Genomic DNA, 24,151 nt, shown 5'->3' with positions numbered 1-24,151 from the left:
GAGGCAACAAAGTGTCAAAATGCATTTTGGGAAAGTTATACAACAGCAAAGAGGGAGATATAAAAAATGACAGACGTTTGTGTGTCAAGACTAATGCACTGTTAATGTCTCTGTCAAACCAAATTTATGAAGACTCGTAATGTCTTTGAGTCACTGAGCTTGTGTTCTTTCATTTAGCAGTATTAATGGCATTGCTCATGAACACTGTGTTTCTCAAGGTCCTGAGTGTTATTTGAGAAACAGGTTGTTGCGTTTGCGACGGCCGCAGGCTGCTCGCACCCACATCTCGACATGTTTCAATACCCGGGGTGCGTGCTGTGTCTCCGTGCGGTATGGCTACTGTCTGCTCGTGTTAAGGCAGAGTAATGGCTAATCAGCGCTGTCTGCCGTGGCCGGCGGAAGGCAGCCGCGGCTTCTGCTTAGTGCGCAGGGAAATAATCTCTCTTCAGTGGCCCTTAATCAGGCCTGATCACAGAGCCGATGTGCTGCCATCTCAAATCCAACCTCTGAACGTGAGCGGCTGCCCTAGCCTCACTTTAACTTACGCTCGCCAAGCAGCACGTTAATACTGTGTGACACCTCAAAGCAAACCTTAGCGTTTCAATTAAAGTCTCTGATGGCCTCGCTGTGCCCTGGAGAACGTATGCCGCTCTTCTACATCTCAAACATGCTCTCACATACGTTTTTGTGCTTTTCTTTAGTTTACCTTCTTATTCATTGTGAATATTCACTGATTTTTCAGCATGATGAATGCAGGGAATGTGCGTGGTATGTATATAGATGCTGAAGCACAACGGCTTTACATGCTGGTCATGTTGCAGTTGATGTGAACAAACCACATTATGACCGAAAATAAAGACATACATGTTTCTAACTTTCTCGTTTTGCACCAAGGATAAACACCCTTACTAAAAAAACAGCCAAAGGTGGTTTGCTGGTCTCTCAGTTTGGGCAGGTCTGGTCTGGTTTGCTGGATTAAAAGGGTTTTGAGCCCTATTCAGCTTGTCAAACCGAGACATCAGCGTAGAAGATGATACTATCAACCTCTGAGTGATAGAACATTAACAACATGAGTATCCTAAAGAAAAGTTCAGGGGCTCTTACCTTTCCTGTACACAGCCTCTGTATTTTAATCCGGTCCAGTTTATTATTAATGTAGACACATTAGTACTTGTACTCCCCAACAATGTCCCCCACCTTTCCCCTGATACTCACTGCACTTGGGAAGGTTCTTTGCCTCCTGAAATCCACAACGTCTCCTGAGTCTTTGTGATATTTAGTTTGAGGTAATTTAGCTCGCACCATTCTGTAAAACTGTACAACACACTCCGGTAATCATCCTCCTGTCCCCTACTAATACAACCCACAATAGCAGAGTCATCTGAAAACTCAAATCTGAGGTGTAAAGGGTAAACGGGAAAGTAGAAAGGACTGTCCCCTTTGGTGCCCATGTGCTATTCACCACCGTGTCACACATGGTTCTGCAGCCTCACATAATAAGATATTTGGTAATCCAAGCCACTATTGGAGGTTCCACCTGCATACCCAGGAGCATATTGCTGAGTAAGTAAGGTCGTAGGGTGTTAAAATCACAGGAGGATTTGAAAAACATGACTTTCACAAGGTTTCCTGCCTCGTCAAGATAAGTACAGGCCCTGTTCAGCAAAAATGTAAAGGTGTCCGCGAACTGCAGAGGGTCCAGTGATGGATCCACATGTTGAAGTCCTTCGCAACTGCTTGCAGTTTGGGTTTGCCCGGACAAACCCTTCACACGTCCACTGCTCATCAAGAGCCGCTCAATGCGCGACACACGTCAGGTTAGGCAGCGCTGCAGTGGAGGGTCGCGTTAGTAAACATGTCTGCTTTGCTTTGGATGTACTGTGCGGTTGAGCAGAGGACAGCCTACAGTTTTTGTAATTATTAGTTGCTTTCAGAACAATATCTTACTTGCCTTATTAGTTACTGCTGAGATTATCAAGCTGGCATACCCTGTCCTTAACATTCCACACACACAAGATGGTGACTCTGAAATCAACATCATTTAAGGTGCATTCAGTCATTGTTTTCCTCAATGAAATGAACAGTCATTTTAAAATATATGTATAAAACGATCTCTCGCATGAGATGAACTTCATTTTAGTAACCTTATAAAAGTTGTTTTATTCTGCATGCACATGGTCTGTCTGTTTGCCTATCTGACTGTCTGTCTCTCTGTCTGTTTGTCTTTTGGAGGTTTGGCACAGGGATGTGCAAGGACAATTAAAAATGTCATTTCATGTATACAATGTTGCAGACCCTTGCTGTCCCTGCTGAAAAGACCAGCTAAAACCAGCCTAAGCTGGTTGGCTGGTTTTGGTTGGATTTAGCTGGTCACTCAGCCTAGAAAGGTTGGTCAGTATGCTGGTTTCAGAGGGGGTTTGAACTATTTTTAGCTGCTCAGGCTGTAAGACAAGCTATCCTCCCAGCTTAAACCAGCTTGGCCAGGCTAGGAGACTACCAGCCCAGACCACCATGACATTCTACAACCAGCCTGACTAACTAAGACCACCCTGAAGCTAAGATCAACATGACAAACCTGACCAGCTAAAAAAGTGTTTTCAGAACCCCTTCAAAACCAGCCTGACAAGTTATGACCAGGCTGGACGACCAGCCAAAACCAGCCTTCCAGGTTATGCTAGTTTTTCAGTTTTTTTCAGCAGGGCAGCATTTAATGATTATTTCAATGGCTTTGCAATGTAAATATCATGAAGTATGTACATACAATAATATGGTAGCATACCACCAGGCACGTTTTTATAGGCATACAACGCAACACTCAATTTTATACAACATGTAACAGAGGTCCAGGTTCCGTGTCTCTATCCACCAAGGGGTCCTTGGCCTGAAAATGGTTGAAGTATTTGGTGACTCCTGCTTTAAAGCACAAGAAATTTCTATAACAAGACAGTAAGAAATAAAGCACAACAAAAGAGCTAAAGGAGCAACTCTGGCAGGTATCAAATCAAATCAATTCACTTAATTGTCACACTACCACATACACAAGTGCAACAGTAGGTGAAATTCTTGTGTGCAGTTCCTAGCAACATAGCAGTCATGACAGTGATGAGACATATACCAATTACAATAAACAACATACTTACACAACACAATAATTATATACAATGTACAGTAAACAATACACACAATATAGAATACACATACAATAAAAAAAATAAATAAAGAGTATATAAAAAATATATACACTCACCTAAAGGATTATTAGGAACACCATACTAATACTGTGTTTGACCCCCTTTCGCCTTCAGAACTGCCTTAATTCTACGTGGCATTGATTCAACAAGGTGCTGAAAGCATTCTTTAGAAAGGTTGGCCCATGCAGTTGATGGAGATTTGTGGGATGCACATCCAGGGCACGAAGCTCCCGTTCCACCACATCCCAAAGATGCTCTATTGGGTTGAGATCTGGTGACTGTGGGGGCCATTTTAGTACAGTGAACTCATTGTCATGTTCAAGAAACCAATTTGAAATGATTCGAGCTTTGTGACATGATGCATTATCCTGCTGGAAGTAGCCATCAGAGGATGGGTACATGGTGGCCATAAAGGGATGGACATGGTCAGAAACAATGCTCAGGTAGGCCGTGGCATTTAAACGATGCCCAATTGGCACTAATGGGCCTAAAGTGTTCCAAGAAAACATCCCCCACACCATTACACCACCACCACCAGCCTGCACAGTGGTAACAAGGCATGATGGATCCATGTTCTCATTCTGTTTACGCCAAATTCTCAAACTCTTCAAACTCTACCATCTGAATGTCTCAACAGAAATCAAGACTCATCAGACCAGGCAACATTTTTCCAGTCTTCAACTGTCCAATTTTGGTGAGCTCTTGCAAATTGTAGCCTCTTTTTTTCTATTTGTAGTGGAGATGAGTGGTACCCGGTGGAGTCTTCTGCTGTTGTAGCCCATCCGCCTCAAGGTTGTGCGTGTTGTGGCTTCACAAATTTTTTGCTGCATACCTCGGTTGTAACGAGTGGTTATTTCAGGCAAAGTTGCTCTTCTATCAGCTTGAATCAGTCGGCCCATTCTCCTCTGACCTCTAGCATCAACAAGGCATTTTCGCCCACAGGACTGCCGCATACTGGATGTTTTTCCCTTTTCACACCATTCTTTGTAAACCCTAGAAATGGTTGTGCGTGAAAATCCCAGTAACTGAGCAGATTGTGAAATACTCAGACCGGCCCGTCTGGCACCAACAACCATGCCACACTCAGAATTGCTTAAATCACCTTTCTTTCCCATTCTGATATTCAGTTTGGAGTTCAGGAGATTGTCTTGACCAGGACCAAACCCCTAAATGCATTGAAGCAACTGCCATGTGATTGGTTGATTAGATAATTGCATTAATGAGAAATTGAACAGGTGCTCCTAATAATCCTTTAGGTGAGTGTATACAGTAGTTGTATTGTGGAGAATATAATTATGACAGTCCAGTGTGAGATATAAGATTAATAAAGTGCAGTGCTGATTATCGATCGTGAGAGATCAAGAGTTCAAAAGTCTGATTGCTTGGGGGAAGAATCTGTCATGTTGTCGGCTGGTGCGGGTCCTGATGCTGCGATACCGCCTGCCTGATGGTAGCAGTGAAAACAGATCATGACTCGGGTGGCTGGAGTCTCTGATGATCCTCCGAGCTTTTTTCGCACACCACCTGTTATATATGTCCTGGAAGGAGGGAAGCTCACCTCCGATGACGTGTCTGGCAGATCGCACCACCCTTTGCAGTGCTTTGTGGTTGTGGGCGGTGCTATTGCCATACCAGGCGGTGATGCAGCCAGTCAGTATGCTCTCTACAGTGCTGGTGTAGAACCGTGGGAGGATGTGGTGGTTCATTCCAAACTTCCTCAGCCGTCTCAGGAAGAAGAGGCGCTGGTGAGCCTTCTTCACAACGGCCTCAGTGTGTGAGTTCTTCAGTAATGTGGACACAGAGGAACATGAAGCTGCTGACTCTCTCCACCGGTGCTCCATTAATGATGATGGGGCTGTGTTCTCTGTCTGTCTTCCTGAAGTCTACTGCAAGCTCCTTGGTTTTATTGACGTTGAGGGAGAGGTTGTGCTCCTGACACCAGCATGTCAGAGTGTGCACCTCTTCTGTTTCATCAGTGTCAGTGATCAGACCTACCACCGTCGTATCGTCAGCAAACTTAATGATGGCATTGGAGCTATGTGTTGCCACACAGTCATGTGTGTACAGGGAATACAGGAGTGGGCTGAGAACACAGCCCTGTGGGGCTCCAGTGTTGACGGTCAGTGAAGAGATGTTGCTGCCCATTCTAACCACCTGACGTCTGCCAGACAGAAAGTCCAGGATCCAGCTGCACAGTGAGCTGTTTAAGCCCAGAGCCCGGAGATTCTCATCAAGCTTGGAGGGCACTATGGTGTTGAATGCTGAGCTGTAGTCTACAAACAGCATTCTCACATATGCGTTCCTTTTTCCCAGGTGGGAGAGAGCAGTGTGTATTGTAGATGCAATGGCATCATCAGTGGAGCGGTTGTTGCGGTAGGCAAACTGCAATGGGTCCAAAGAGGTGGGCAGCACAGAGCAGATGTGATCTCTGATTAACCTCTCAAAGCATTTGCTGATGATGGGGGTCAGAGCAACAGGACGCCAGTCATTTAAGCAAGTGTTTGTTTTTTATTGCTTTTGTACAGGCACAATGCACATTTTCAAGCATGTGGGGACTACAGACAGGGAGAAGGACAGGTTGAAAATGTCCGTAAAAACAGCAGCCAGTTGGTTTGCGCACGCTCTGATAGGTAATAGCCACCCGAGATAATGCCGGAAATAACAACCTCTTATTATTTATGCAATCACCAAACTTTTTATACTGTGATGGAACGAAACAACCCTCTCTCGGATCATCATCACCCCGAATCTTCAGAGAGCCATTTTTTAGCCAGACTCACAACTGGAGTGGTCAGTGACACTTCCCCTTTTAGCAGCATGTGATGAAGCGCACATGAAGTGAATGGATAGCCTCATCGCCGCTGCCTTTAAAGACCGGCTTCTTCACACTGACATACTTGCAAGTCCAGGAATGGAGCGAGAAGGGTCGGGCATGAATTAGATGTGTCACCAGATCCACACTACGGACCCCAGGCATGAATTAAATGTGACACCGGGGACTGGAGTACGTGTCACGGGCAACGGAGCAAGAAGCTGGGCTGCCTTTCCCCTCAAGCACCTCAGATACAGAAGCGGCGCACATGCGGCCGGATCCTGGTGGTGTGTTTTTGCATTTTCTAAAGAAAAGGATCAAATGTAGTTCTTTATTATATTTTATAATTTTTATTTTACATTAATGACTGCTTCAGTCATATAAATTAAAGCCTAACTTTGTTACATCACATTTGATAGGGCCCCATGGTGGTAAAGAGATCAAATTGTGTCCAGTTCACCAGTTCACATCACCAGTTTTGCCATAGCATGGTTTAAAAGGACAATCAGAATATGTGTATTTTGGATGTATGTTCAAAAACAAACTGCAGGTATATTTAGAAAAGTCAGATTTTGTTCAGTTAGTATAGTCCTCTCTGTCCCCCAAACACTGTTGCTCTGTCACAGGTCACATTACATCTCACAAGCAGAGCTTTCATAATAACTTTGATACAATCATCACATCCACAGAGACCTAAATCAACTAACAGATGAACGCGAATAGAAGAGATTTCGAACCGAACCGCGTCTGAGACTGTCAATCCGCGCATCTTATCACGTGGCTTGTTGAGCGTGTTAACGTGGAGACTAGCGTATGTGGAGTCTTCATGCTATTCTCAACGGCATCCACGCACAACTTACCACGTGCCCCACTGAGAGCGAGAACCACATTATAGTGACCACAAGGGAGTTACCCAATGTGACTACCCTCCCTAGCAACCGAGCCAATTTGGTTGCTTAGGAGACTTGCCTGTAGTCACTCAGCACGCCTTGGATTAGAACTCGTGACTAGTCAGCTTTAAACGTGACTTTAAACATGAAACTGCCATAGGTATTTTTGGTTATGCACTATAGAAATACCATGTTTTTTGGGCACGTGTTATTTGTAATCCATTGTATTCTTTGAAATACAAAGTAGTACCACATGAATACTATGGCATATGGATGTAGTAATTATTCAGTACCTTGAGTACCACGGATACCTCACTGTACCATGGTACTGCTGCAGTATTTTATTAGTAAGGTTAGACTGCAGTAAGGCAGGTTATGTGTGTAGTTGGTATTCAGTGTGTGTTATTGAGGGACAGACTGTCTGTAATAGGCTGTTTTCTACAGCACTGAGGGTTGTTGCTGTTGACCTCCATTTAGACTCAGTCAGACTGAGATCAAAGCGTCTGATGGTGAAGACGTTACTGCCTGCACAGGTCACGACCCTCATCAACAGTCAACACAACACACATCTCTGTCACACCACAGTGTGTGTGCAAATGTTCTGTTGGAAAGGTTCAAAACTTGTTGAATACTTGAGACAGATTCTGCATGCTTAATTTCTGCGACACTAATGAAATTGCAAAGACAATGACTGTTTTCAATATCTATTTTTTATTCCAATATCTCCATCTTCGATTGTATGGACAAATGTAGTTCCAACCCAACCTTGGCCATTTGTTTAGTGAGACGTTGATTTAGCAGAAGCCCTCTTTAGTACTGGTTCTTATGCACAGTCACAAACTAAATAACACAGCAGCACCAATGTTTAATATGTGGTACAAATATGAATATTGCTGTATGTTAGAGCTGTGGCCTAGTGGTTAGCACACAACATGCGCTGACAGACCCAAAATCGAGTCATCCATTTCCTCTTTCCTGATCATTTCCTCTCCTCTTTTTACTGTACCTCTCAATAAAAGTGGCAAAATACCAAAAATAAAATGAAAATGTATTTAAATTGAATAATAAAAATGAACATACTGTATTAGTAATAATGTGAATGAAACCTCTAATACAATAAAATAAGCAATTCATATTAAAATATATAATCTAAAACATTTTCATTTATCAAACTGAGTATGTTAAATGCTCACCAGATGAGCTGCTCTCATTCCTGGCCAGTTTGTTATTTATCATGTGTTGTGATGTGTCTCCACAGGTACAGCGCTCCAGAAACAAGCAGATGAGGGAGATGTTTCCTGACGGCTTTGGGATTCATCACGCCGGAATGTTGCGACAGGACCGCACGCTCATGGAGAACATGTTCTCTAGAGGTTACCTGAAAGTGCTGGTGTGCACAGCCACACTGGCTTGGGGCGTTAACTTACCCGCTCATGCGGTTATCATCAAGGTTAGAGCTCATTGCTGTGATCTTATGTGTGTGCGCATGCATGAAACACTGCGCTAAAGGGATAGTTCCAAAAATGAAAATTCAGTCATTGTTTACTCACCCCTGTGTTGTTATAACCCCATATGACTTTCTTTTTCTTAACACAAAGGGAGAAATTGTGAAAAAATAAATGTTGTGTTCAGTGATGCCATACAATGGAAATTTATGGTGACCACCTCTTCAAGCTTCATAAAGGACACAAAAGGATCATTTGGAAGTTGAATACATTTTTGTATGCGACTCATTCCTTGTTCTGAAGCCATACGATAAGGTTTGGTGAGAAACAGATCGACCTTAATTTCCAAGTATTCCGGTTCAAACAAAAGTCTGGGCATAGAAATGCATCTTCTCATCAACTTCAAAGGTTTTAGACATGTTTTGTAAGTTCTGTTTTCTATTTTGTGTGCAGCTGTGTTGTGTTTTTAGTTGTTAATATGGCTGCTGGTCTGGTTGAAGCAAAACAAAGAGGTTTCTTGCTAGAACGCCATCTCGCAAGCAGGGACTGCGCAAACTGCTGCTCTCGTGCATTCTCATAAATGTCCAAAGGAGATCAATGGTCGGTAATATATAACTCATTAGTTTTCAGACCATTTAATGGCTTAAGAACTAGGCATGAAGTGCATCAAATAATTTATTAGACTTCTAAATTATACTTGTTTGTCCTTTTGAACGTGAAGAGGTGGTAACCATAAACAGCCATTGTATGACATCACTGAGCATATTTGTTCACAACTTCTCCCTTTGTGTTAAGAAAAAGAAAGAATGTCATATTGGGTTATAACAACACAGGGGTGAGAAAACAATGACTGAATTTTCATTTTTGGGAGAACTATCCCTTAAAGTCAACATGAAACCCTATTTACCTTCAGTGTAAGTATGTTCAAAGAAAAATATGTCTTTGTAATCTTTAATCAAACTTTAATACTTCATCCACCTCTGAAATGGCTTTCCTTTATGAGTGACATCACTGAGGTTGCAAGGGTTATTTGTTATCAGTATAATAGCTAAGTCAAGTTATTGTTTTTTGGCAAACTCACATTTAGGTTCACATTTTGTATCCAATCAATTCCTGATGGATAAAAAGTCCCATCGTACATTTTTTCCCAAAAATCCTGTCACTCAAAAATTGCAATTTGGGTTTCATGTTAACGTCATGCTGGAACCTCTGGATTAAGGTATTGTAGAATCATATTTAAATGACTCCAATGTCTCTTTGGTATAAGGGCACTAATATCTATGATGCCAAGCGTGGTGCTCTGGTGGATCTGGGTATCCTGGATGTGATGCAGATCTTCGGTCGGGCCGGGAGACCGCAGTTTGACAAGTACGGTGAGGGAACTATCATCACAACCCATGACAAGCTGAGCCACTACCTGACGCTGCTGACTCAACAGAACCCCATCGAGAGCCAGTTTCAGCAGAGCCTAGCTGACAATCTTAATGCTGAGGTACTGAACTGGCATAACACTACTGTTAACTCATGCTAGGCTTGCGGTAGGGATGGGCATTTTCAAATCATTTTGTTAGTTGAGTAATCTAACCTACAAAAACAAGTAATTGATTACTCATATATAAAAATGTAAGTTAATAATAACATGTATGACACGTAAATGAAACGGATATTTTGATTTTATTCAAAAACTTTGCCAAGAACAGTTTCAAAATAAGGTAACTTCAACAAACTTATGAACAATATGCATTAATAAAAATGTGGGGAAGGAACCTTGCACTCACCCGGAGCTTAGAATCACATCAATGCTGACTGCATTAGGGTAATGCACATATATTAGTCTACATAAAGTCTCAACAAATTACTCAGAAAAACATGCTGTGAAAGTTGGCTTTTTATAAAGTGTGCATTGCCCGTGTTCAGATATTTAAAAAAATATGCCCAAATGACATTTTACACAAAGACGTGTGTTTTGAAGAAGCATTAAATTTGGAAGAACAGATGACAGAAAAGCCGTCGATGTGTGTGTTGGATTCGCTGTGTGTAGAGGTGTATTGGCACTCAAGAGCATGGCACGAGCTGTCTCGTGGAACACGCATATTACGTTCTCGCTATTTCTTCCCTGTCAGTCACCTGGGAACAGTTTGCAAGAATTGTGTGTCACCTATGGCCACGTACACACTACAAATTTTCAGGTGTGACAACCACATTTATATGCAGGAGCAAATCCCCTAAATTTTCATTCCCATGTACGTGTACATAATACAGGACTGACTTTCACAATTGCATTCACCAGCTTAACCATTTTGTATTTGCCATTTTTGATCAAAGAGATAGCACCACAGATCCGAGAATGTTTAGTTAGCTGCCATTAAAGGAATCACTGTGTTTTGTTCACGCACTTCTAAGTGGCTTCTGCTTCAGCTTGTGTGCTCTTGCTGGACTGTAATCAAATAGTCTCTGCTGTAATGTACCGGTTATCCCGAGACTGCAGGGCTGATGAGAGAAACTATAGAGGAGTGACAGACTGGAGTGTATGAATGAGAGATGACACACACACACACACACACACACACACACATAACTCTGTGAGTGTGATTTGCACCAGGAGAAGATCGACACATCTCACACGCACCATTGATCACGTCATTAATAACTAGTTGTTCAGTTCGGATTAAGAATTTCACCTACTGTTGCACTTGTGTACACGGTAGTGTGACAATAAAGTGATTTGATTATACACACTACATGACATTTTTAAGAATGCGGTTGTCACTACCTGCATTTTTTGGGAGTTAATTTGGTTGTAGACTGTGGTTGCGGGTACAGAACAGGATTGAGCAATTAAAGGATGATCTGACAACAGAATTTAGTTGCCATGTGTACATGGCCTATCAGAACGCTGCATATGATTTCAGACCATCTCTGGATGCATCAACATTGGGACAACAGTTGAAATGCAATAGGGGTCAATTCAGTACATTCTCATTAAAAGTTCTTGAACAAGAAGTTTACTCTTCTGTGCTTGTCTGCTCTTTAGCCTCCATTTGTATGTATGCAAAATATAGCTTGGTATTATTTGTTATATATTATATTCAAAAATAACATTGCTAATATTAATGAAACGTCCCTTTTTCAGAACACTGTATTTTAAAGATAATTTTGTAAAAATCCAAATAACTTTACAGATCTTTATTGTAAAGGGTTTAAACAATGTTTTCCATGCTTGTTCAATGAACCATAAACAATGAATGAACATGTACCTGTGGACTGGTTACAGATGGTAGGCAGTTAAGGTCACAGTGATAAAAACTCAGGACACTAAAGATACCTTTCTACTGACTCTGAAAAACACCAAAAGAAAGATGCCCAGGGTCCCTGCTCATCTGCATGAACGTGCCTTAGGCATGCTGCATGGTAGCATGAGGACTGCAGATGTGGCCAGGGCAGTAAATTGCATTGTCCATACTGTGAGACGCCTAAGACAGTGCTGCAGTGGCAGACCAAGTGTAACAACACCTGCACAGCATTGGTACATCCGAATATCACACCTGCGGGACAGGTACAGGATGACAACAACAACTGCCCGAGTTACACCAGGAGCACACAATCCCTCCATCAGTGCTCAGACTGTCCGCAATAGACTGAGAGAGGCTGGACTGAGGGCTTGTAGGCCTGTTGTAAGGCAGGTGCTTTCCATATATCACAGGCAACAACGTCACCTATGAGCACAAACCCACCTTCGCTGAACCAGACAGGACTGGCAAAAAGTGCTCTTCTTACTGACGAGTTGCAGTTTTGTCTCACCAGGGGTGATGGTTGGACTGTACTCTGGAGCAGAATCGATTTGGAGATGGAGGGTCCGTCATGGTCTGGGGCGGTGTGCCACAGCATCATCGGACTGAGCTTGTTGTCATTGCAGGCAATCTCAATGCTGTGGGTTACAGGGAAGGCATCCTCCTCTCTCATGTGGTACCCTTCCTGCAGGCTCATCCTGACATGACCCTCAAGCATGACAATGCCACCAGCCATACTGCTCATTCTGTGTGTGATTTCCTGCAATACAGAAATGTCAGTGTTCTGCTATGGCCAGCGAAGAGCACGGATCTCAATCCCACTGAGCACATCTGGGAACTGTTTGATCGGAGGGTAAGGGCTAGGGCCATTCCTCCCAGTAATGTCTTGGAACTTACAAGTGCCTTGGTGGAAGAGTGGGGTAACATCTAATATTTTCCAGAGTTGTATATACTGTATATTCACCGATCAGCACAACATTAAAACCACCTGCCTAATATTGTGTAGGTCCCCCTCATGCTGCCAAAACAGCGCCAACCCGCATCTCATAATAGAATTCTGAAGATGGCAAAAAGAAACAGCTTTCTCTAGAAACTCACCTGTCAATCATTGTTTTGAGGAATGAAGGCTATACAATGCTTGAAATTGCCATAAACTGAAGATTTCATACAAAAGGTGTAACTACAGTCTTCAAAGACAAAGGACATCTGTCTCTAATAAGGACAGAATGAGATGTGGAAGACCAGATGTACAACTACACAAGAGGATAAGTACATCAGAGTCTCTAGTTTGAGAAATAGACGCCTCACATGTCCTCCACTGACAGCTTCATTGAATTCTACCCGCTCAACACCAGTTTCATGTACAGCAGTAAATGACTCAGGGGTGCAGGCATTATGGGAAGAATTGCAAAGAAAAATACACTTTTGAAACAGAAAAGAAAAAAGAAAAGGTTCGAGTGGGCAAAGAAACAAACAGACAATGGACAGCAGATAATTCGAAAAGAGTGTTATGGATCTTAACCCCATTGAGCTTTTGTGGGATCAGCTAGACTGTAAGGTGTGTGAGAAGTGCCCGACAAGACAGTCACATCTATTGCAAGTGCTACAGGAAGTGTGGGGTGAAATGTCACATGAGTATCTGGACAAACTGACAGCTAGAATGCCAAGGATCTGTAAAGCTGTCATTGCTGCACGAGAAGGATTTTTTGATGAGAACTCTTTGAAGTTCAAATTGTAATAGTAATTTTTCACATTATTATTGTCCTGACTATACATTGTGTTCAGTTGAATACCACTTTGGTGAATAAAAGTACCAATTTCTTTCCATGAGCAAAATCTGTACATTATTCCAAACTTTTGGTCACCAGTATATGTTTTTATCAGGGTATGAAATTAACTGTTCTCAGAATATATATATAATAGTGGCTGGCACCCGCAACTGTGTCTGGACAAAAAAGTTAATTTCATACCCTGATTGTCACACATTGTTTCAAAGCACACAAACATGCCATCATGTCTATGTTTGTCATCCAACACTTAAACAACATACATCCACAGCGCCTTCTAGTGGACACAATTGTAACTGTTTGGTGATTTGGTGAGCGTTGCAGAGGGAAAGTACAGTAGTCAGCGCTGCTCACAGCAGGCAAATGCACAAAGAAAAATAAATGTGCTATATTCAAGCACAGTAGTGTTTTTAATAGTTGACTAGCTGGTGCAGAAAAAGTAACCTACTCAATTACTTGTGCTCATTACTAGCTTTTTTTAGTACATATTTAATTATTCATATAAAACAATTCAACATGTTTACATGCAACAGCTGCACCACCTTAGAGAAGTTCTGCTTGCAAATTGAACATATTTGTTAAGTAAAATGGAGAGATTTTTCTTTTCTTTTTTCACATCGCTTTGTACTGCTCTCTCAAGATGTACACATGTAGGACTATGGGACTATTATGGAGATGAGAAAGGTTTTTACATGTATTTGACAGTAAATTAAATAGATTAATAGAAATGTAAGGCTGGTTGATTATTCGAAAAATGAATTGTGATATAATGTTGTAAATTGAAAATGTCATGGTTTACATCCATTACTTGTAATGCTGCTGTGAGATTCATTTGAAAAATAAAAAAAATCTTGTGCAGTCTCTCACTCTACCACATGATGGAGGCAAGTGCTCCAACAACTTTATTCCAATATCAAGCTGACCACTAGATGGCGATGTAACATCAGGAATCACCAAGAGGCCACACTTGTATGTCTTTGTGCATGCCATTTCAATGATCATATAGTGAAGGATTTCTTGATCACATGCTGTTTATGTTAGTGTTCAGGTGGACAGGTTTGATTGTACTTTTTGTCACTATAAAGAGATAGCTCACCCAAATGAGAATAAATATGATTTGTCTTTGGTTGGTTGTGTTGTGCAGATAGCTCTTGGGACAGTCACTAATGTTGATGAAGCTGTGAGGTGGATGAGTTACACATACCTGTATGTGCGAATGAGAGCCAATCCACTCGTTTATGGAATCAACCACAAGGCCTATCAGGTACGCTTACACTTTCCTCAGTGTTCACTGTATTTCTCACTCTCTCATGTGAATTCATCCCTGATCTGATATCAGCTTGAATGAATCTATTTGTTTGTTTGTTGTTATTATCTGGTAACATTCAGATGGTATTATTTGTAAATTATTGTAAATATTGATATAGCTAATATCTGTATTTTCACTCATTATACAGCCAGAAGCTTCATGAATAATGGGTCATTTTGCTTAGAAAATTACCTGCCATTAATATTTCTCACCAGCCATGGAACATTTGTATAATTATTATTATTATTATTTTAATATAAAAATTATAATAATAAACAAAAAAAAAATCCAAAATGTGAAAACACATGATGTTGTTTATTTGGTCACTAATGCAAATAATATTTAATATGTAAAAAGTCCCTTTAGAGGACAGGGAGGAAATAGTTTTGTAGTCCTTTGCGATTATGTTGGGTCCCTTGTTATAGCTTTATCCATCCCTTATGAAAATGAACCGTTGTTTAGCTACAGTAACCATACATGATATTTATAGTAAAACAAAAGTATAATCATACTACAGGAAAACCCAGACTTCTGTCAAAAATCATTGTTATTCTGCCAAAAAAATAAAAAATGTATATGATAGTAACACCATAGTTCATTTGTGTTTTTGTTTTTTTATTACTGTAGAAAAACTAAATGTTTTATTTTTTTATTTTTTATGATTATGAGTTTTATTACTATAGTTTTGGTTTTCATATATTGTTAATATATTGTGGTTTTACTATGAATTAGGGCTGCAACTGACGATTATTTCGATAATCAATTAATCTAACGATTATTAGAACAATTATTCAACTCTTTGTAACGATTGTTGCAATGATTAATCATTAGCTCTTAAGGTTGTATTAAATGTGTTTACTAACAATAAATAGGAAAAAAAAAATATTTTAAAAATACCTCTAAATGACATTCACTGAATTTAAGAGGGGAATACTTTTTATTCAGTAAAGAAATTCACTGCAAAAACTCCTATTGTTATCAAGTGTTTTTGTCTTATTTTCCATTTGAAAAATCTCTAAAAACAAGATACATTTACTTGAGAAGCAGCATATAAGATATTTTGACTTGCTTAAAGAGAATGTATCTTGGTTATACCACTGCAGGTGCAGTAAAGACAGAATATACTTCTATTCAAGATCTATTCTATAAAAGCAAGTCTAAATATCTCATATGCTGCTTCTCAGGTGAATGCATCTTTTTTAAAGGATTTATTAGATATTTATATTGGAAAACAAGCCAAAAGAAAAACAAATCAAAAATGTATTTTGTTGCAGTGTATAATAGGGCAAAGACTTCCCATCACGAGCCATCACGTTATAATCTAGCTGCATTAAGTGTGCATCATCCAGGTGCAGTTTCAATCTCTGCCCCTGAGATTGCAACATTTACACAACTCATAGAAAACGCGCTGACTGCACAGAGAAATGTCAGTTTCAGAGTTCGTAGTTAATTATATGATCTGCTTCAGTATTATTTGAACTTTAATAAAGCTATAAGATTAAATATAACTGCATTAAAGATGTAACGCCGGGGTGTTTCCTTTAAAGACGCTCATCACACAAGTTTTGCTTCAGCAGAGCAGCAGCTCCAGCTCCACTTATTCCACAATGAAAGTGCTTCTGTGTTTACTTATTTAGTATTTTTGCATTATAATTTCCTCATACTTTACGAAGCTGAAGCTGTTTGGAAGGTTTAGAGTGCATCTGGACATGTGTTTTCTTCCTCTCCTCAGTCAGACGTGAGCTGCAGTGCTGTTCTCACGCATCATCATTAGAGTTTAATATGATCACGTTACATTAAATGAGATCAAATCACTATTTGACAGTGACAATTTTTGTCAACAATGTTTTATTTTCGACATTGTCATGACGTTGAAATGACTAATCATTTCAGCCCTACTATGAATATCATAGTTAAAATATGGTTATTGGTGTAAAACCATGGTTATTTTATTTATTTATGTTTTATTAAATGTATAAAGCTATTGCGAGGGAACCCAAATAATCTTATCTACCATGGGAATTCACCACTGTTTGCATAACCGGAGGTTACATTCCCCCCAGCGCTAACGCTAAGGAAGCGCTCTGTGAACTATATGGGGCTATGAGCGAACTGCAGAACGCTCACCCCGACGGACTGTTTATTGTCGCCGGAGATTTCAACCATGCAAATCTCAAGACAGTGCTCCCTAAATTCCATCAGTATGTGGACTTTGCAACGAGAGGGCTGAACGTGCTCGATCTTGTTTACACAAACATCCCAGGCGCTGCACCGGGCGGAGCCCCGCCCCCACCTCGCTACTCAGACCACATCTCTGTTATGTTAATTCCAGCATACAGACCGCTCGTCAGACGCACAAAACCGCTTCAGAAGCAGGTGAAAACCTGGCCAGCAGGAGCCATCTCTGCTCTTCAGGACTGTTTTGAGTGTACTGACTGGCACATGTTCAGGGAGGCTGCAACATATGGCGATTCTACCAACTTGGAGGAATACACAGCATCAGTGACCAGCTACATCAGCAAGTGCATTGATGATGTCACTTTCTCCAAGACCATCACCACACGCTCCAACCAGAAGCCGTGGATGACTGCGGAGGTGCGCCCGCTGCTGAGGTCCCGAGACTCCGCCTTCAGAGGAGGCGATAAGGCAGCCCTAAGAACAGCTAGGGCCAAACTGTCACGGGCAATCAGAGAGGCAAAGCACGCACACGCCCAGAGAATCCACAGTCACTTCCAGGACAGCGGTGACACGCGGCGCATGTGGCAGGGCATCCAGGCCATCACCAACTACAGGACAACATCAGTTGCCTGTGACAAAGATGCCTCCCTTCCAGATGCGCTGAACAACTTCTACGCCGGTTTGAAGTGCAGAACGACGTGATGGCGAGGAAGTCCACCCCTCCTCCCAACGACCAGGTGCTCTGTCTTACCACGGCAGATGTGAGGAAAACTCTACGTAGAGTCAACCCACGGAAGGCTGCTGGACCAGACAACAGTCCTGGCAGAGTGCTCAGAGGATGTGCAGACCAGCTAGCAGATGTTCTTACCGACATCTTCAACATCTCTCTGAGCAGCGCCGTCGTTCCAACGTGCTTCAAGGCCACCACCATCATCCCCATGCCAAAGAAGTCTTCAGTGTCCTGCCTCAACGACTACCGTCCCGTCGCGACTTACACCCATCATCATGAAGTGCTTCGAGAGGCTCGTCATGAGGCAGATTAAGACCCAGCTGCCCCCTCACTAGACCCACTGCAGTTTGCGTGATCGTTCAAACCGCTCAACGGACGATGCCATCACCACAACCCTCCATCTGGCCCTCACCCACCTAGACAATAAGGACTCATACGTTCGAATGCTGTTCATAGATTTCAGCTCAGCATTCAACACAATCATTCCCCAGCACCTGATTGGAAAGCTGAACCTGCTGGGCCTGGACACCTCCCTCTGCAACTGGATCCTGGACTTCCTGACTGGGAGACCTCAGTCAGTCCGGATCGGGAACAGCATCTCCACCACCACCACACTGAGCACTGGGGCCCCCAGGGCTGTGTGCTCAGTCCACTGCTGTTCACTCTGCTGACTCACGACTGTGCAGCAATGCACAGCTCGAATCACATCATCAAGTTCGCCGATGACACGACCGTGGTGGGTCTCATCAGCAAGAATGACGAGTCAGCATACAGAGAGGAGGTGCAGCAGCTGACCGAACTGGTGTAGAGCCAACAACCTGTCCCTGAATGTCGACAAAACAAAAGAGATGGTTGTTGACTTTAGGAGAGCACAAGGTGAACACACTCCGCTGAACATCGACGGCTCCTCTGTGGAGATCGTCAAGAGCACCAAATTCCTTGGTGTTCACTTGGCGGAGAACCTCACCTGGTCCCTCAACACCAGCTCTATCACCAAGAAAGCCCAGCAGCGTCTCTACTTTCTTCGAAGGCTGAGGAAAGCACATCTCCCAACCCCCATCCTCACTACATTCTATAGAGGGACTATTGAGAGCATCCTGAGCAGCTGCATCACTGCCTGGTTTGGGACTTGCACCGCTTCGGACCGCAAAGCCCTGCAGAGGATAGTGAGGACAGCTGAGAAGATCATTGGGGTCTCCTTCCCTCCATCAAAGACATTTACAAAAAACACTGTATCTGCAAAGCAACCAGCATTGTGGACGACCCCACACACCCCTCACACAAACTCTTTACCCTCCTCCCGTCTGGCAAGAGGTACCGAAGCATTCGGGCCCTCACGGCCAGACTGTGTAACAGCTTCTTCCCCAAGCCATCAGACTCCTCAATACTCAGAGACTGGTTTGACACACACGTGTCCTGAGTTGCACTTTAATTACTGTCACTTTATAACTGTCTGCTACCTCAATAACTGCTATGTGCATAGAACATTATCTCATAGTATGTTATGTTTACATTTTTAGAAACTGTCATCTTTTTGCACTACTGAGTACTGGTCGGCGCTGCACTGTCTATTGTCCTGTTCATTGTCAGTAATTTGTTGTACTGTCCTGTACTTTTTGCACATGTTTGCACGTGCACTTTATATAGGTATAAATAGGTTTTTTATATAGGTATTTTATTTCGTTGTGTTGTCTCATGTGGTCCTGTGTTGGTCCTTTGTTGTTTTTATGTAGCACCATGGTCCTGGAGGAAAGTTGTCTCGTTTTGCTGTGTACTGTACTAACTGTATATGGTTGAAACGACAATAAAAACCACTTGACTTGAAATAATTGTATGGGAACACAAAGCTATATCAGACAATATATTCCCTTTCTGTCATTTAAGTACAAATGTTGACACATGGTAGTTTTGTAGAGAAAAAACATGAATCTTTAGGCATCCTAAATAAACTTTTGATGGTAAAAGTGTTTAAAGCTCAAGCCGTGACAGGTTTTCTTCATTAGATGGTATGTATTTATTTGATTTGAATCATGCACGTCACTTACATCAGCGACAGTCAGACTATCATTTTAACAATTCAGATTAAATCAGGATTTATGTTTCTTTTCCTAATAATGTCACTGGCCGGCGAGTGTTTCATTTTATTATCTATTTGTGATGGTTGAATGAATGTATGTGGTGTTGTGTGCTTCAGATGGACCCTCAGTTGGAGCTGTACAGGAAGGAGTTGGTGGTAGAGTCTGGCAGGAAGCTGGATAAGGCTCACATGATCCGTTTTGATGAGAGGACGGGATATTTTGCATCTACTGACCTTGGCAGAACAGCCAGTCACTTCTACATCAAGTACAACACCATCGAGGTAAGATATGGTGCATTTTAAGAATGGGAATGGTTCCTTACCTGTTATTTAGAGTTAATTTTTTAGCAGGGTTGACATGTAAAGTTCATTCACTGCATGAAGAGTTTGAGCCACAAAGAGAACAATAGTGTTGAGGAGAGATTTGATATTACTTTACTAACCAATTGGACTTACAATTTTTGCCTGGCGGACAATAAAACAAGTGGAAAAATCTCATAGGCTGACATTTATAGAGATCTTTATATGTCTTTATTGTTTATCCTTTTGGTCTTTCATTCAAAATATTCACAAAAATGTTACCTCAAATATATTTCAAACAATTCCAAACACCACACAAGTTTTATCAAAAAAGCAACTTTGTGCGACCTCCCTTTGTCAAGATACCAGCTCTGAGTCTTCTCCTATAATGCTGAATGAGGTTGGAGAACATCTTTCAAGAGATCTGATACCATTTCTCCATACAGAATCTCTCCAGTCTCTCCTCTTCAGTTCACCCCACAGGTTTTCTATGGGGTACAGGTCAGGGGACTGGGATGGCCCTGGCAGAACCATGATTTTGTGGTCAGTGAACAATTTTGTGTTGATTTTGGATCATTTGTGTTTTGGATCATTGTCCTGCTGGAAGATCCAACCAGGGCCCATTGTAAGCTTTCTGGCAGAGGCAGCCAGGTTTTAGATTTTTTATCTGTTGGTATTTGATAGTCCATGATGCCATGTATCCGAACAAGCTGTCCAGGACCTCTGGCATAAAAACAGCACCACAAAATTCATTGGGTACGTCTTCATCTCTGTGTGCGCCAAACTCATCTCTGGTGTTTACTGCCAAAAAGCTCAATTTTGGTTTCATCTGATCACAGAATCCTGTCCCATTTGATGTTCCAGTAGTGTCTGGCATATCGAGGACACTTGAGTTTGTTGTTGGATGAGAGCAGAGGCTTTTTTTTTTGGAACCCTTCCAAACAACCTGTGATTTAGGTGATGTCTGATTGTAGTTTTGGAGACTTTCTGACCCCAATACCCAGTAGATTTCTGCAATTCTCCAGCTGTGATCCTTGAAGAGTTTGATTCTAAAAATCTCCAGTTGATTGGCAATTCTTAATGATTGCCCTGATGGTGGAAATGGGTATTTTCAATGCTTTAACTATTTTCTTATATCTTCTACCCATTTTGTGAAGCTCAACAACATTTGCTGCTCAACAGAATTTAATTCTTTAGTCTTACCCATTGTGAGGATGACTAAGGGATTTTGGCCTGTGTGTTACCTCATATTTATACCCATGTGAAACAGGAAGTCATGGCTGAACATTTTCATGTTGCTTGTCACCCAGGTGTACTAAAAATTGTCAAATATGAAAATGGGAATATACTTCAGATATATTTTACTTCTAAGAATTTCTAGGGGTGCCAATAATTGTGGTAAACATGTTTTGGGGGAAAATATTTAATAATGAGAGGTTTTTTTTCCCCCCACTTTCAATTAGTTTTCTTCAATTAAAGGTTTGATTTTTGTAAATAGTTTGAATGAAAGATCAAAAGGATAAACAATAAAGACAAAAAAATAAAAAAATAGTTTTTGCTCATATGGGTACCAATATTGGCCACAACTGTATTTCTAGAGACCAGAATATCATAGAGACTTGCTAGTGGGCTCTTTTGACTTGTAGCAGTAAGCAACCACCCAGAACACCCAAGACCCATATAGCAATACTCTGGTATAGACACAACCTGATCATCATGATTTGAAAATATTCCAAAGAGCATCTTGTGTGCTGTAGTGGACTCTTGTACCTAACCTACCCTTTCCCTAACCCTAAAATTATCTAATTAATGACCAAGAAATAATAAATAGTGCGGAATCAAAAACATTTCTTTAAATGTCATATCTTTTATTTCTTTAAAAAAAAAAAAAAATCTAAAAATGTTTACAAGGTTAAAAAAAAAAACATGTCAATATGGTCTTGGACTTTGTATATATGACTATTTTTAACATTCTCTCTTTAAATTCCACAGACATTCAATGAGCTTTTCAACTCACAGAAAACTGAAGCAGATGTTCTGAGCATTGTGTCAAAAGCTGAAGAATTTGAGCAGATTAAAGTGAGAGCTCATCCAGTACACAGACAGATTCTTGTTTTTCCACTAGTATGGTGTGAATACAGTGTATGTATGTTACAGATGTGTGTTGATGTGTTGTGTGCGACCTGTACAGGTTCGAGATGAGGAGCTGGAGGAGCTGGATCAGATGTTGTGTAATTTCTGTGAGCTGCCGGCGGCAGGAGGCGTGGAGAACGGCTACGGCAAGATCAACATCCTCCTGCAGACGTACATCGGCCGTGGGGAGGTGGACAGCTTCTCCCTCATATCTGATCTATCTTATGTAGCACAGGTGAGACGCACAGTCACAGAGAGAACGGTACAGTCTGACATTCAGTTTCATCTCCTGAGAGGAATACACACAGTGGCTTAAAGTCTTTGTAGCAAAACATCAAAATGGCATTTATTTCAAGTAAAGACATCACAAGCAAACTTTCCATGCAAAACATTTCACAAAAAGGCTGACACTAATGTAAAGTACATTTATTAAATAAGTAAAATGCCATTATGTATTATTTTATTTTAACTCCTTAAGAATAACTGATCCAGTTTCAAACAAAAAGCCAGGGGTTTAATATCATTATAAAGTTCATTATAATAATTAAAAGCTTTTACAGACTATGGAGATGAAGGGATGTCACATGTTTTTTGTTTATGGAAACAGATTGCAGTTGCAGCTGGTTTAATGTACACTAAATTACACTTGGCAAACCTCCATATTTGTGACGTATGCTCTGGTTCTGGTCTACTTGGCAGCGAAGTCACCATCTGTTGAAACCTACAGAAATGCCTGTTTAGAAGGGCCCTTAGAAGCAGCTATTTATGAGCCCTTCGGTTAAGAAGGAACCTTCAACATGGCAGCCACAAACATTCCCCCTTTTAAGTGCCTTTCGGTGGCAGATTTATCCCTCCGAAAAGCATCAAGTACTAAAGAAAATGCTGTCACAAAATACAGATCTGAAATGTAGGTGGTGCTCTAATGTATTTTAGCCCCCACAGATGCGCTCGTCCATTGACATTCAGTCTAATTTTCAGTTCAAGGCACCACCCGTTGTTTTATTTAATATCTCGGCATCTGAGTGGACTAGAAGATCAATCTAGGTGACGTTAGAAAGCTGAGATCCTCCCCTTTGTGGTGGTCAATAGTTGATAACATGAAGATTTGTTTAGTATGCTTGATGTAGCATTGTATTATTTACACAAGCAAGTTTTTTTTTAAATGTAAAAGGAGATATATAGCTTTTTAGCTTTTTGGGGCTTACAGCAGCAGTGATCTGCACATAAAAGAGACATATCAATCATATTTTGCTTTTTGATTCTTTTGAAAATCTTTTGAACTGTGGTATTAGGGCAACAAAATAAACTGTACAGTCATACTTTCATTTGATAAATGATTTGTCTATTTACCTGCTATTTGAAAGACTTTTATATTCATATATTTGTACCACATGAGGTGGCGCTAATTTGCGACACGGATGTTTTCAGGCCTTATTTGTTATTTTATGTAACGTAAATGTGATGGTTATCTATGAAAAGTTCAGATTCTAAACTTTCAAACAATTCCAAATTTTCCTGACTTATGTGTTCGGAGATTTGAACATTTTAATGATAAAATATTATCGCAACATAGCGCCCAATTTAGGTTCTGCCAATGGGTTAGCAGAGTTGAAGAGGTTTTAAGTTCTGTGTAAGGAAAATCAAATGATTTAAACAGGGTGTTAAAGGTAAGTAACCAAAACTGTTCATTTACTCACCCACATGTCATCATAAACCAGTATGACTTACTTTCTTCTGTGAAACACAAAAGGAGATGTGTTTTACACACAATTTGTATTTTTTTTTATCTTTTACAATGGTCCTCATTCATAACAAAGAGATATTTTATGTATTTGTTGTTGTTGTACTTTTAATTAATGATTAATGAATCCATTCTCATGTAAATAGTCCCATTGAATTCATTGGGACAGTTTGCGTAAGAATAGTTTTACTTACAATTTACACCCAAATTTGTTCTGCTTGTATTTCAATCATAAATCCCAGTGAAATCATATAATGACCAAAGGCTG

At 41.0% G+C, this 24,151-nt stretch overlaps 1 protein-coding gene across 2 annotated transcripts in view; it reads left to right on the top strand.

Annotated features, from left to right (window-relative positions):
- The window catches only part of ascc3 (activating signal cointegrator 1 complex subunit 3), a 275,425-nt gene that overhangs the window by 179,974 nt on the left and 71,300 nt on the right, over positions 1–24,151 (top strand). For both annotated transcript variants that reach the window (XM_052144464.1, XM_052144465.1), the window contains 6 exons: positions 8,152–8,343; positions 9,606–9,830; positions 14,560–14,679; positions 19,827–19,991; positions 22,002–22,088; positions 22,201–22,377. In XM_052144464.1, coding sequence (XP_052000424.1) covers positions 8,152–8,343; positions 9,606–9,830; positions 14,560–14,679; positions 19,827–19,991; positions 22,002–22,088; positions 22,201–22,377 — 966 coding nt within the window. The remainder of the gene's footprint in view (positions 1–8,151; positions 8,344–9,605; positions 9,831–14,559; positions 14,680–19,826; positions 19,992–22,001; positions 22,089–22,200; positions 22,378–24,151) is intronic.

Source organism: Xyrauchen texanus, chromosome 15, assembly GCF_025860055.1.
Source record: "Xyrauchen texanus isolate HMW12.3.18 chromosome 15, RBS_HiC_50CHRs, whole genome shotgun sequence".
NCBI classification, from domain to species: domain Eukaryota; kingdom Metazoa; phylum Chordata; class Actinopteri; order Cypriniformes; family Catostomidae; genus Xyrauchen; species Xyrauchen texanus.
Note: the sequence above shows the minus strand (reverse complement) of the source record. Positions and strands in the feature narration are given on the sequence as shown.